The following is a 14,544-nucleotide window of genomic DNA, read 5'->3' on the forward strand; positions in this document are numbered from 1 at the left end:
AAGTCGTTGATAATTATTCAAGGACGTTTTTTATTCTCCGGGTGGCATTGTTTGAAGTTTCACACGTATATATGGAACAACATTTTAATATAATGATTCATTTTACATTTCTTGCTGTTGTAAGACTGTGGGAACATTTTGCTCCAGGTAATTCTAATGACACACTTCCTGTCTCTGTTAAAGTAAGTTTTTATGGATGAAAAATGATTATAAATTTGAAGATTTTCCCTTCGACATTTCTATTAGCTTTATGCATCCCTGAGGTGCATTTTTCCAAATGACAGAATGCATCAACGTTCGCTCGTAAAAGTGTTATCATTTTGCGACGCTTATCGAAAAGTAAGTCTGAGTGGATGGCACTTTTATGCTGTGTTTGATTGTAGGTGTACTCACTTTGTTATTTTTGCATGCAAAATTTAATATAATATTTTTGTCTATACGGATATTCGAAAATGTAAAACGGAAAGACGTAAAATGTCAAAGCCTGGCGTAGTTTATATTCAAACAACGAGTCGAGAAATGTCTTATGTATGTATAAAGAACGAAAATGTGGTGATAAGGGTTTGATCAAATTTTAGACTGCTTGTTAAAGTTGGGCTTTTACATATGATGCCACAAACACATTAATAAAATAATTTTGAGTTAGGACAGAAGGTGTAAAAATATTGTGGGAATTATTATTAATATTATTATAATTCCTGGGATGTTTCGACAAATAAAATTTAATAATTGTGCGTTTATGTGGTTTATTCATGAAATATGTGGGGAATTTTTAATTATGCAATAATTAAAATTCATTCAATCCTCAATTTTCTGTTGTAAAATTTCAGATCCACTGCGTGTTATTTTCAAATGAGGACAATAAGCACGCAACCAGTTTTGCATCAAAAGTTTATCAAAAAAATTAGACGTTTATTATAATGGTTTACAGAATTTCACTGTTTGCAGTTTTGAAATCTAACAATTACTTAATAACAGCAAAAACGTCAATCGATTTCATTTATGGGATTAATTAACGGAGCCAAGAAATGTTGTAAATCATAAAAATGCGTCCGGGATTTTCTTCGTCGCAAAAGTTTTATGACACTTCCTCATGGGTTGATTCCCTTTTGGCGTGTATTAAGTAGTTGCGTAAAAAGAGGGATGACCCGGAGCTAAAGGCATATATCTTCCTACCACTTGAAAAGTTATACTCGAAATCGAAATTTTTATACGGAAATGTGATGTATGGGTGCGGTTGAAGTGATTTGTGATTCGGTTTGAATGTCTAGTGCGGGGGTCCACACTTTCATGTAAATAAAGTACAATCCGTGAGGCTATTTTTCGTAACGATTCCTTTTATAGTCGGGACGAACCGAACTTAAATGTATTTTAGATTTCGTCCAATAAAAAAATCACAAAAGCCAATATAAATAAAACCGTTCCGGTCCGAGATAGACGGGATATATTTATTAGTTTTTATTACTAGATTTGCACACAAAAAATAAATCATTTTAAGCCGGGAATATATTGTACATATTTTATTGGATTATCATCCGGTGTGTCCTTTTCTAACTAAACTCGCACAGAGAAAGTTTTAAAAAAGCCTTTTTATGTTAATTGAAATCGTAAACGAGATCAATCAGTACGTGAAGATTTGGCTTAACATGGACTGAGATGAGGTCAAAGAAAATTACTTTTCTCGTCAGTGCAGTGGAAGTTTAGTGCAGCTGTTGCTTTCATACAACTTTTTCCAACTCAAGATAAAGTGTAATAATTATTTCTCGGAACGTTAGAAAGATAAAACATTATTGATTTATATAATATGGCTTGGAAAAGCGCATTTAACTCTCCTCATAATTTATGTTTAGACTAACAACTAACTCCACAAAGTCAAACTAAAGCACAAAAGTACACAAGGTGAGCTGTTTATTATCAAGTACCACCTAGTTTCTATCGTTATTGAATAATTTTAATGTTCTTAAAATGTCAAGCGGATCGATGGCGTTTTATGACGAGAAATAAATAATTTGGTTATATAGGAAAAGTTTTATTTGAGCGTACGGACAAAAGACAAACATTAAAAGGATTCAGCGAGCTTAAAGCTTTTTCCAAGTTTGTAAAAAAAACTCCCGGATAAAAACACGAAGATGCACATTAAAATCTTCCAACGAAAGAAAACTAATATTTCAAAGCACATATATAGAGTAACTTTTTTATTATTATAAAGTTTCAGTCGGCACAAGTGAAAGACGCAGCCATATCTAACTTTTTAATTGATTATTGGAAATAAAGTTTTACGAAGCAGCGCAGCTTTTAAATCTGGACGAAAAAGGAAAGATCAGAAATATTCAATAAAGCAAGAACCGACTCGTATCCGCAATGTCCCTCCCGTAAATATTTATAGGACTGTTTACATTTTAGGACTGGACATGTCTTGTTTATCACGTACAAGATAAGGTCGTATTTCTTTAAAGACACACTTGGAGTAAGTGTTACAGCTTCCAAAACATTTGTGGAAATCTTTTTTCGACCACGTATAAAATTTATTTAAAGAAAAAAACACGTGTTTACAGATTAAAAACGAATCAAAACAGGAGTGACCCTTTATATATTGCTTTCACATATCACTGGCAGCAATTTGAGCAAGGATGGTTAGTTTTTCCGTTGAGTTAATAACCCGCTGTGATGGTAGTGAAAAAGCTGCCGTATTTACTTGACCGTAGAGGAGAGAATCTCTTGTTGCAAATCAACATTATCTATGTTTAGATTGTAAGCTTGGTCACTTGGTTCGCTAATCCTTACATATATCACCTTAAAGCCAGAGATTAGGCAACGGAAGCGTGAAAGGATGGATACAAGCGAATATTTCATATTGCAGGACCAACGAACGCTTTCACGCTTATTGAATATTTAGGTGAAGGACGAAACATGTTTTAAGGACAAGTGCTCGGAATAATATCACAACGATTTTGCCTTTTGTGAATGTCACTGATGTATTGCTTGAATACTATATCTAGTATTCGTAGTTTATGAAGAGATGACAGGACATTTGTCATTGCAAGCGTCGACACTTTGGATGGAAACTTTAAAGAAATATGAAAACTTTTTTATTTTTTGATAATATATTAAATTTGAAAAGAGTTGGAGCGCAACGTTTGTGAGGGACGATTAGTTTCTTTTTATAGTGGTAATGGATTTGACTGTCGCCGTTTATTACGCTTGAATTATTATCGTTACAATCGAGTTTTATTATTTATTGATTCTCGTCATTGCAATTAACGAGTGTCCGGAATTTTTTTAACAGCATTAAACATTTTAGCTGATGCGTTTTCATTTCTCTTTTCATTTTAGTCAGCTCGAAACACACAAACACACTGTGAATTTAAAGGCACTAACTTTAGCAAAATTTTAATAATATTGCTGTATGGATTTCTGCTGGAACAAAGATACCTTTTAGAAAAAATACTAGCTCGACATTAATTTTTCACATATAAATCTCAGTACTGAGTCAGTACTATAGTAGTACAAAAAAATATGCTCATTATTTATTATTATTTATCGAACTTTCGCTAGAAATTTATAGGCAAATAACAACATTACATTTTTTTTAATTTAAATCTTTTTTAATAAATGATGTCAGAAATGGTTTTTTAACAAACTTAACAGAAATAATTAGCAATGATGCACAATCATTCCAACTATTAAAAACCTTATAATTTGTCTCTTAATTAACCTTTTTGATACACATTTTGAAAAAAGTAAATGCAAATCAAAAAATTCTATTTGCCCTATAACATAAAAGCATCCGCATTATTAATAATTTAGATTATTATTAGAAAGTTGCCGCATGAGTTTTGCTCATTTGGAAAACATGACAATTTCGTCTTTGTACATTTTTTGTTGTGTAGGTTTTGTAAATGATAACTTTTCTCACTCATTTTTACGAACATTATACTTGCCGTAAACACTTATTCGATTATGATTTCCCAAGATTAAAACTTTGTTAAACAAATTTTGTAAAACAGAAGTGCAGTACATAATATTTTTTTGTTTCATCACTCGAACAACAGCAATAAACAAGTTTACAGAACGTAATCCAACAAAACTAAGCAAAACGTCTGGAGTAGCGATATGTTGAAGAGTTGTAGAGAACGAATTTTTCGCTTTGTGGATCTTATCCATGTGGAATTCACGCTAAAATTACAATATTTTTACATAGCCTAAATGACCCCAGATGCACATACATGCACGATTTATCGTATTTTCCAAATGTCTTGAAAATGAAAAGTTTAACGTACATTATTTCACCCGGCGCATCCACCAATTTTGCAAAATATTATCTCGCACTTTATTATTATTAATTAACCTTGCGGGATGTAAAACGTATCCATGTGAATAAATGAAACAATGCAAATTCCTATAATATCGTTGACTACAACCGTATTCACTCCATTAGTCCGCTTTTTAATAAAACTTCATTGTTTCACCGTGGCATTTGGCTCATTTTTATCGTACAATCTATTCGTCTGAATGGAGTTTTTTATATTGTACCCAACTCTGAATTCAGCCGAGAAATCTCCAATTGTAATTTACTCCATCAGTGATTGATGAACGTGTATTTTTCCACTTGTTCAAAAGAGGTGTAATTGACGACGATTTTATTACTTTTGATATATTATTATTATTTTGCTCTAGGTGTTTGAATGTAATGTAATTGGTCGGAATTGCCATCGTCTCCTTGATTAGATTCATGCATGATATTCGATGATTCGTGATAGTTGCTCCGGAGATGACACGTTCCGCTCCGGAATGTATTCCGGACACGTACTTAGTTCACGCCGACTCCGCTAGATGCGTGATGTGAGACACTGTGAAATCCCTATGTGTTACTTCTACCTATGGGACGCATCTTTGCAAGCATAAATGCGACGCTGACGGAATTCTAGTATACTTTACAATTTGTTGCACTCTACACTTGTAACTTTGAATAAAGTCGAAAGAATTCTTTGAACAGCACCGTCTATTAAAATGAAATTTTAAGCACCACAATAGTGAAAAGAAAAATTGTGCGAGCTAAAAAAGCTTTTAATAATGTTCGCATAGCCGTATTCAATCATTTAACAATGCTTTTTAAATTATATGGGGCGCTGATAATATCTGATAATTATTGAAAATATCAGATGTAGTTGTAGAGTTTCCTATCTGATAATAATTTACCCTTGCTAGAATCATGATTTGATAATAATTGCAGTAGAGTTTCATGTTGGTAACGAATTTGTGTTTACAGTTGAAATACGAAAAGTTGTTACAGCATGTGTTTTTGTCAATAACATGAAACTGTTTTATGATTTCGAGATGATTAAATTGAAACGAAAAAATGATAACAAGTCGGCTAAAATTTATTTTTATTTTTTTATGCACTGGGGATTAATTATGATCTGAATCCTCTAAATTTAGTCCCTTTAGTCCCTGTAGACACAAACTAAAGTAGGTATCTATTTTAGTCTCGGAAGTGCAAAAAAATAAATACTTTTGAAGTGCAAAAAATAGCCTATGGATATGAATATGAATTTTCTGTATGTAGTGTTGTTTATTTGGGTGCAGCACAGGCTTCGTAAAGTTGTGTGACACACCCTGTATACTATTAATAGGTTTTCAAGTTGGTACAATGTTTATATTTTTAGTGAAAGTTTCTGTTTTAAATTTAAGCTGGACATTTAAAGGATTTTTATTGACACATGTATTGAAATTATATCGGCGAGATGTATTTTCGCGAAATCAAACTTGAAATTGTCCAATATTTCGTTCGAGTTTGAAAATTTTAATTGACTTCATCAAATGATTAGATTACATATTTGTAACCGAAGGTGTTATGATGACGTTCCATAATTGGAAAAGTTTTCGAGTTTTCGATTCCAAGTTGGCTTGTTTTCAATAAAAGTCGTTTCTTTCCAGCAACGAAGGAGACGGAAGTTCGAGCACTTGTTGGGACGAATGTGCTGCTGCCTTGCAGAGTGGACGTGAACCAATGTGGCACCTTGCACAGCGTCAAATGGTACAAGGATACGTCCAGGATATATGTGTTCAGTCAAGCTGGCCAGATCCGACGGGCGGAAGGAGACGCTACAGAAAGGTAAATTTGATCTCGTATCCATTTTTGAGAGTGTCTTTTTTTCCACAACCATCCATGCTTTAAATTGGCGACATGCACTACGGGAGATATGCGACGGCAAAATAACAAGGGACTCGTTCGTTCGGAACGGTTTTATTTTATTTTGGTAGCTGAGGCTAAAATATTTGAATGTTGCGTTGGTGTGATTTTTTTTTGTAAATAAGGCTGTCACGAAGATAACAACGTCCATTAAAAAATAATCACCGGGCGTTGAAAATGTCTAGTGCAGATCGATTAAAATTTCAAATGGGAACTTCACTCCTCAATGTTTGGAAAAAAAACTCTGAATAATTTATTGTAATTCTGTGGAGTGCATTCAGTTTGCGGAAATATTTATAGGTGTGTATGAGATGTTTTCCCACAGAATGGACGGATGCAATTATAAGGAAATAGTTCGACTAGCGAACACAATTGTTCTTTTTTTCTCTCCAGATAAAATTGATATAAAAAATTAAAAAATTGACATTGGACCACCTTTTTCATTTTTTTATTCTAAACGATAAACTTGCAGCTCATTCTTTAGCCAGCCGTAAGTGTAATATTACAGCAGTAAGAGGATTAAATTTCGGATTGCCTGTTTTACTCCAATAATACTTTGGAACTAAATGTCGTTCATAAACAAGACACTACAACTTCATAAATAAACGATTAAGGGAGCAATCAAAATTGATTTTTTTAGGGGCATGTTAGAAGCTAAAAAGGTATCCTAATAAGCATAAAAATTATAGCATGTCATTAAAAAAGTAAAAATATTTGTATATATTGGTTTAATTTAACTAAATCCTTCAGTTTATTTTAATACGTATGCATAATTCTGAGGAATGATTAAGATAACAATGCGGTATTTTATGCATAACAATGTATTAAAATCAATGTTGTTAGTAATCTCGCTCATATTACTACAAGTGATGGTGTTTATAATACTGACATGATTTGAGTGCACACCTAGCTCTGCTCTAATTAGGCCATTAAACTAAATCTAAAGACGCAAACTGTGAAATACTGGTGCACGTTAATCCAGGATTTAGATAAGACGGTAATTGCGCTATTTTCAGCACTAAGAAACCTGCAACACCGGAATTAATGAATTACTCTTCCAATAATTTTAGTTTTTGTGAAAATAAGATAGCGTTTTTAATACTAGTCATTTTTTTAAATTTCGCAGTCTTGTCACAGTGTGAAGTCGATTTATTTGAGTTTGTACATTTGGATAAACGACGTTCAAGGTATATTAATATTTATAGTTGTGTTGTGAAGCCTCATAAGCCATCTATCTCGAAGGCAAATTTGCCATCTACTTTACATTCTCCTAATGACATCCGAAATAAGCTTGACGCAACGTTGTAAATTTATTGCCAACCATATCTCTTTAACTCTCGCTCGAATCTCTAATGCACGTGCACTTTTTTCCTTCTTTTTGTTCAAGTTTACAGAGTATTAAGTCGTGTTTGAATCGATATTTGGGTTCGACATAATTTAATATGATGGAGCTAAACAAACTCGCATTATTAAAGTTTAAGCTAACGACCATGTAGCGGTCTTCTGGTTTGGCATTATGTGTAGTGCTGTGGTTTATAACTGCAAATTTATAGCAACATTGTTAGGTGAAGCTTAGCTAAACGTTTATGATAAGGTTACAAAATAGCAAAGTTTCACGTTAGGAAAAAGGTATAAGTGTTAATCAAAATCCATCTCTCCGATGTAATTGGAAGTGAGTTGGTGGCGACGTTTGAAGACGAAGTGCATGCATAATTTATACCGCACTTGACCCGGTTAGATGCACAAGAAGGAACGTTTTCTATGCAATCCCACATTAAAGAACTTATACGACGAGTCTCGAAAACTGCTGACACTACTCTGGTTGTTCAAACACAAAATAAGATATATGGCCGTTGGCGTTGTTGCTCTATGAAAAACGACTCTACTTTCGCAACTTCAAAGGTGCAAGAATACGAAAAAGAACCACAACAAGTATCGTGAATATAAATCTAAATCGGTGGCTTTTGGAACTGAACTAATTGAAAAGTTAATTTGCTGATAAAGTAAAGTGCATTGGACATTATTTCTCAACTGTCGCAACTCTGATGAGATGTTATCTTTTAGGAAATGAATTTAAAATGACTTTCTGAAAATTTTATTTTGTCGAGAAGAGATGAGACCACTTTTTATGTTTTTACATTTTAATATTTTACGACTTGAAGTTAATTGAATATTTGAAATTTTTCAAACTACGTGGTGGTGGTAATTTTTTTCCATGCGAGATTGAGAAATAGTTTATTGTGAAAACGTGGAAAATTTAATTATGTGCAAGCATTTGCCGACAGGAAACATGCCACCTGAAACACAAAATTCTCTTGTAAAGCTTGCAATTAAATTTGGCCATTTATAACTAGATACCGGATCTTAGAAAACTTTGCTAACCCGTAATTTTTGGAATTTTTTTGAAATAAATCATATTCGTAAAAAATGTAAATATTGGACACAATTATGTTATTTTTCCTAAATTTTTAAATAGACTTGGGTCCTTAATATATCCTAAGATCATGTTTAACCTTCCTAATTTAAAATAAAATTAAAAAAAAAGTTTTAATTTTTCAAAAATCCGGTCTTTTTATAAAAACATTGTGTTTATATGCTAAACCCTTGTCTTTAGAAAGCAACTTTTTCTCGAGATGGTTATTAAAAAAGTGCATTAGCTGCGATGTTCCATTAAAACGTGCTTCAAACGACTTTTATGAGTTTAATTTCATGCATCAAGATATTTATTGAAAGCTCGAGGCTATGAAATGAGACAACTTTTCTGTATTTTACCAAGTACAGTGTGATTTGCGTCTCCCTGGAGCATCTTTAAACTTCTGCTCCTAACATTACGTCAGCTGTAATTTTTTTTGAGAAAAGTTGTCAATAAAATATCAAATTAGTTGATTAACTGTATATAAATCTGAATAAATTTCCGCAAGGATTAACATTTAAAAGCAATTCATTCATATTTTGTTATTTGTTGCGAATTTTGAACATTAGAGCTGTAATCTGCTTTAGAATCGAAATTAATAATTTAAATATTCAGTCATGCATTAAATTCAGATACAATGGTAATTAATACGTAATTACGGCCTTTACGACTTATTAATTATATTTAGCTCTTATTTATTTATTGTACGAACTTTGCAAGTGTTCGATCTGTTTGGTGATTTATGGGTTAAATTAATCGAATTGTTTCGGTCTCTTTTTCTTCTTGTTTTTGCACGACAGTGAGCCATTTGTTAGAAAGCCCGGCACAACTCCTCCAAGTTATCATTGCCTTGGCTCATAATAAGAAGCGGGATAAAAGCTTCAGGTTCTAGTAGGATTAGTCCCCACATCATTACGATGCTTTATATGTCTCTGGGTGAAAGCAAGAATGTAACGGTGGACCGACGAGTGTTGGTCGACTCTCCGGAAAATTAATGACTATTTTAAGGGAAACCGATCCAATCAGGCTAATTGCTTTGTGTCCTGAACCATTAAAGGAAGTCAGGCTTTTTCACGTTTAAATTTAATTTTCGGCGAAAAGAGCGTGACGGTGACGGTTCAAAAAACTTTTCTGCTGCTCCTCTATTACAGGGAAATCACCAATAAGCGGACACGGGGGACGATGAGACGTTTTTTGACCGGTTAATGCAAATAATAAACACAAACTAAAATAGTATTTTATTAAAGAGTTAATAGCATGATACAATTTACTACAATATTTATCAGCGATTTCTTAAAAAAAAAATTCATCTTGTTGATCAAAATTTACAGATTCGCCAGAAATGTAAGTAAAAATTATATGGTGACGAATTAAAACCTTTCTAGCCATCTTCAGGTGCTTTAAAAATCTAATTTTTAATGTCTCGGCAAACTTCTTAACATCTATAAGTGTTTACAAAAAATCTCGCTCTTCACTTCCTTGTCATTTCTTGACCAATTCACCAAAAACGGACACTTTGTATAGACACCGTAAGAACTTTTACATAAAACGAAAATTTTTACGTAACATAAATAACAACTCATTACTAAAGTTGGAATGATTGTTTAAAAGTTTTATCGTAATAGTGTGTTCGAGTTCCATTAATAATTTTTAATTATTTATGCACTTTTTGCTTTTATCGTCTGCTGCAGATTTGATTCGTGTTTTGAAATTCAATTTCGCATCGGTGCTATATTCAGACTTGAAAGTCAATATGCAATTTCAAGAGAAAGTAATCTATAGTGAATGCGATCAATTGTTAAAAGATGAATAGAAAATTGTTACTATTATGGAAAATGTTAATAATTTTGCGATGCTATTACAGGAAACGGTTTCATTATTTACGTTTAATATTTAGTACATGTTTAGAATTGCACATGTGTTTGTGTTATTCTCTATTAATTATAACAACCCTTAGGGGTTACAGAAACTCTCCGAATGAACAAAGAATAGATTGTGTGTTTAGTAAATTGTACCAATTTTGAAATGAATGCATTTTTTATAACGTGGAATCTTTCACATTGTTACGACTTGGAAGGCGAATTTTTGTTTTATGATGTCGCAAAAATTTAATCTCACATTATATGATGCTTTGATTTGGAAATTGCGTCGTTATGATCACAGTAAAGGGCTTTTCGACAAACAGATTTTATTTGAAAATAAAAGCTCCAAGTTGTTTAAAACTTTGGTGTGCGGGGCCACTTTCCACGTAGATGCAGATAAAAGTGTGACGGAATGTTATTGCAGGTACAAATTTCAGGACGTTGTTATATTGGCGAGATTCCGTGGAAATTTATGACACGCATCCCTTCTCTTTCGCTTCCGTAATAAAATTCCGGGACCTTGGTGATGCAACAATGTATTTTCCAATAATGGATGTTTCGATACTTTCAACTTTAAAGCGCAAAGTTAATGTCGCACAACTACACTGAAACGCTTTTATTTAAGTTGACTAACTTTAAATAAATTTATGTAGAAAATAAACACCACCAGATTCGCAAAGCTTCGCACTAAAACTATCAGTTTTTTCGATTTTTTCGTTTCCTTGTGCGCGCTTCTACTAGACTCGTAATAACAGAAACGTGCCAGAAATACGAAAAGAGAAACGTTTATGTCGCAAAACGGAAAATAATGCGTGGTGTGGCGTTTTGTTTGCAGAAGCGCGCTGTCTGCATGTTTTTGTTCGAGGTGAGTTCCTGTTGGTTTCAATAATATTGTTAGATGGCTTGAGGCTAAATTTGTTGATAGGAGGATGCGTCTGCTCTGGACAACTCATTTCCTTTTGATAGTCGTCGGAAAGCTTTTTTATACACTCTGGAGATTAACAAATTTTGTAATTTGTATCATTTATTTCACTGGTTTGCAAAAAATTACTTTTTTTGTAGTACATTTTTTAAATCATTTGCCGTTTTTACTTAAAACTATAACTAAATATTTAATGATATAACAATTTATAATAAATGTTGCTACAATTTTTTGTTCGAAAATTCTTTTTTTTTTCCATTTTGTATTTTTATAAAGGTTTTAACAAAAAAAAAATTCTAAACTGTAGAATCAAAAATATTTTTCTGAAATATTTATATAAAATATTAAATTACTTGATCACCGGGAAAATGAAACGAATTCGTCGCTTGAACGTCCTTGAATGTTTTTGGGGCCTTAACCGTCGTCGATAGAGGTGTTGTACAGGTGTCCGTTTTTTGAGCTCCACCACAGGGATCTCAGTTATTATAAGAGATACGAGGTCGGTTAAAGTTGCGCATTTTTATAACATTTATCAGAAAGAAAATTTGATGTGCCATTTTTAGTTCTTGGATTATTGGAAAAAAAAACGGAAATTTTTAATTTTGTTTATTTTTCCAAGTGAAAACTAAATGAATTAGACCTTTTTAAATTGCAGGCACTTTTTTACAATGAATCTAAATCAGGGCTTTTTTGATGTCAACAAGTTACTACACTCATCTTTGCTTTTTCATATGGTTGTTATATTTGACATTTGTGTTTTTGAAAAGTTTTTGTTCTTGTATAGTTTTGCGGACTTTTTTTAAGAAAATTTAATTTTCTACAAATTTTTTTCTAACATTTTGCTTATATCTCAACCTTATTTGCAGCGTTTTCAAAAATACGGGACGAATCGCTAATTTAAAATTTTAAATAATTTTTTTTCTCATGGTTTCTTATGAAAATTTTAGTCAGTTTTTGTCAGTTTGTTAAGAGTGCAAAACTCAACATTTTTGTATTTTTTTCCAAGTAATAAGTGAATTGGTTGGATTTAAATTAATTTAATACGATTTGGCACGCTTGAAGCGCCTCATTTTTACTCTGCCGTACAATTTTGCTGGGTTCAGAAAATCCCTCTTCGTCTCCTAAGTTATAGTCCTCCGTAGTTTAGTCGAATTAAATTTACGAATAAGTAACGAAATTAGTTAAAACATAAAATGTTTCATATCACTGGATCCAGACCTCCAGAACAGGCAAACTAGTTAGCATTAAATAAAATTTATTAACCACATACTATTAACTTCTCTGGATATATCATCAAACTAATTATACAGCTTGTTTGTTAGGAAATTTAAGTTTAATTGCACAAAGTTGGTAATTTGATAACGTGATTCATTTAACACAGAACAACAAGCTCGCTCAGTGAAAAATACCACCGTTTGAGTTCCTTATTTTTATTCGGAATTTTCATAAATTTCCGGTATGTGCATGTCATTCTTTTTTCTATCTATTAATACCATGGCTCGACCTTAATAAAAAATTGCGCAAATTTTTGAATTTCACCGTACAGATTCTTGGCATATTTCTGCTGAAATAATTTCAAGCGAATAGACTTATAAAGTTTACGTGTGCGGTTCATTTTTATCGTGGTCGTTTCGGAACAAACAGCATCAGATAAAGAAAATACTAAAGCTTTGCGGATGCATATAAAAATTGTAGTAAAGTCCGGAAACAAAATTTATCTAGAGTAAGGGAGGTTGTAGTTGTCTTTAGCATACAATCGTTAAAGTTGAAACAGGACGTGTGCTACTTTATTAGTCCCAGGTCGAGGGTGAGTTATGACGTTTATATTGGTGCATTAAACGGGGCGAATGTGCATGTCACTATCACTGGGGAGAATTTATAACTGGAGTTCCGTTAATGGCGTTGCACTATCGAAGTAGGAGAGACCTCTTACCACGTTTACCATCTAAAAATTCCAGACAGAAAGCGAACCCCAAACTGATTAACTGATTTTTTGTTTGAAGAGTTTCTTTTTTCTTCACTTGAATTTGTTAGACACCTCATCAGCGAAAACGTTCCGATGCGATCAGATACTTTGAGTTTTTTCCTAGTTTCGACCGTTTCAATTTACACCAACTAAAAGTCGAGAACTAATTTGTATCCTCCCTTTAAGCGTTCCAGTTTAACACAATTAAACTCAGCTATGAAACTTTTCGTTTCGAAAAAAAGACAGACAGGTAATTTATTAGTAATATTTATCTAAGTGCCTTGGAAAGTTTGCAGCAAATCCGCGTTAATTTTCTTGTAATTTCCTCAAGTTGATGCAATAGTTTGATAAATTATTCCAAAGTGGAAGTTCGACGTTAAGTGGCACAACAGATTAGCGTTATATTAGTGCATGTAATCTAAAGACGAGTGAGTCTTTGGCCTCGGCAATACAACGTTTAAATTGTCAGGTCGACATGAATTCGTTCCCTTAGGATCCCAAAATTCGGTTCATCCGACTAAACTTGACATTTACATGTTTGCATGCTGTGTCGGGCGCCTTTTCCTTGAATTATATCCGAAATTTGGACACAATGAAGACGAAAACGTTGCAGCACGAGCTCAAGATCCTTTACCTAATTAATTGTCTGTTTGCTTTAGCCGTGAGGGTTAAGACGCTAGCTGTTTACTCTCGATGAAGGGAAAAAATAATTGGACGTATTTTGGCGTTTCAGAGATTGAAAGAGAAACGTAAATAAATCGCCAGGTTTATTTCTTGGCAAAAGCTAACATTTCGAACACAATTAAAGTTTCAATTTGAATTACAGTGTCACCTCCTCTCCTGCTGCATTACATTTTCTAAGAAAACAAACTGAGCTGATAAAAATGAATAGAGTTTTCGTACTAGGTATGTACATACCCACACTCTACAAAATGTTTATCTACATCCTCGTGTGCTTAAAATAACTTATGTAAATGGTTTCGCTTTGCACCTTATACAATATTTACTTAAAATGCACAAAAACGTTTTATGTTTTATGGAATAGCAACACTAAAGCGGAGACAAAGTAAGAATTATAATGAAGTACTCCGATGTCCAGCAATTTGTACAAATAAACTCAGCCACCGGAAAGTTGTACACATTTGGGGCGCAACGGACAGACTTTGTATCTCTATCAACTCATCTCCA

The 14,544-nt window shown here is 33.0% G+C and overlaps 1 protein-coding gene across 18 annotated transcripts in view; it reads left to right on the forward strand.

Moving 5' to 3' along the window:
* Positions 1-14,544, forward strand: part of nrm (neuromusculin) — a 132,249-nt gene that overhangs the window by 47,638 nt on the left and 70,067 nt on the right. For all 18 annotated transcript variants that reach the window (XM_015984621.2, XM_064359842.1, XM_064359838.1 and 15 more), the window contains one exon: positions 5,938-6,115. In XM_015984621.2, coding sequence (XP_015840107.1) covers positions 5,938-6,115 — 178 coding nt within the window. The remainder of the gene's footprint in view (positions 1-5,937; positions 6,116-14,544) is intronic.

This window comes from Tribolium castaneum, chromosome 1 (genome assembly GCF_031307605.1).
Source record: "Tribolium castaneum strain GA2 chromosome 1, icTriCast1.1, whole genome shotgun sequence".
NCBI classification, from domain to species: Eukaryota; Metazoa; Arthropoda; class Insecta; order Coleoptera; family Tenebrionidae; genus Tribolium; species Tribolium castaneum.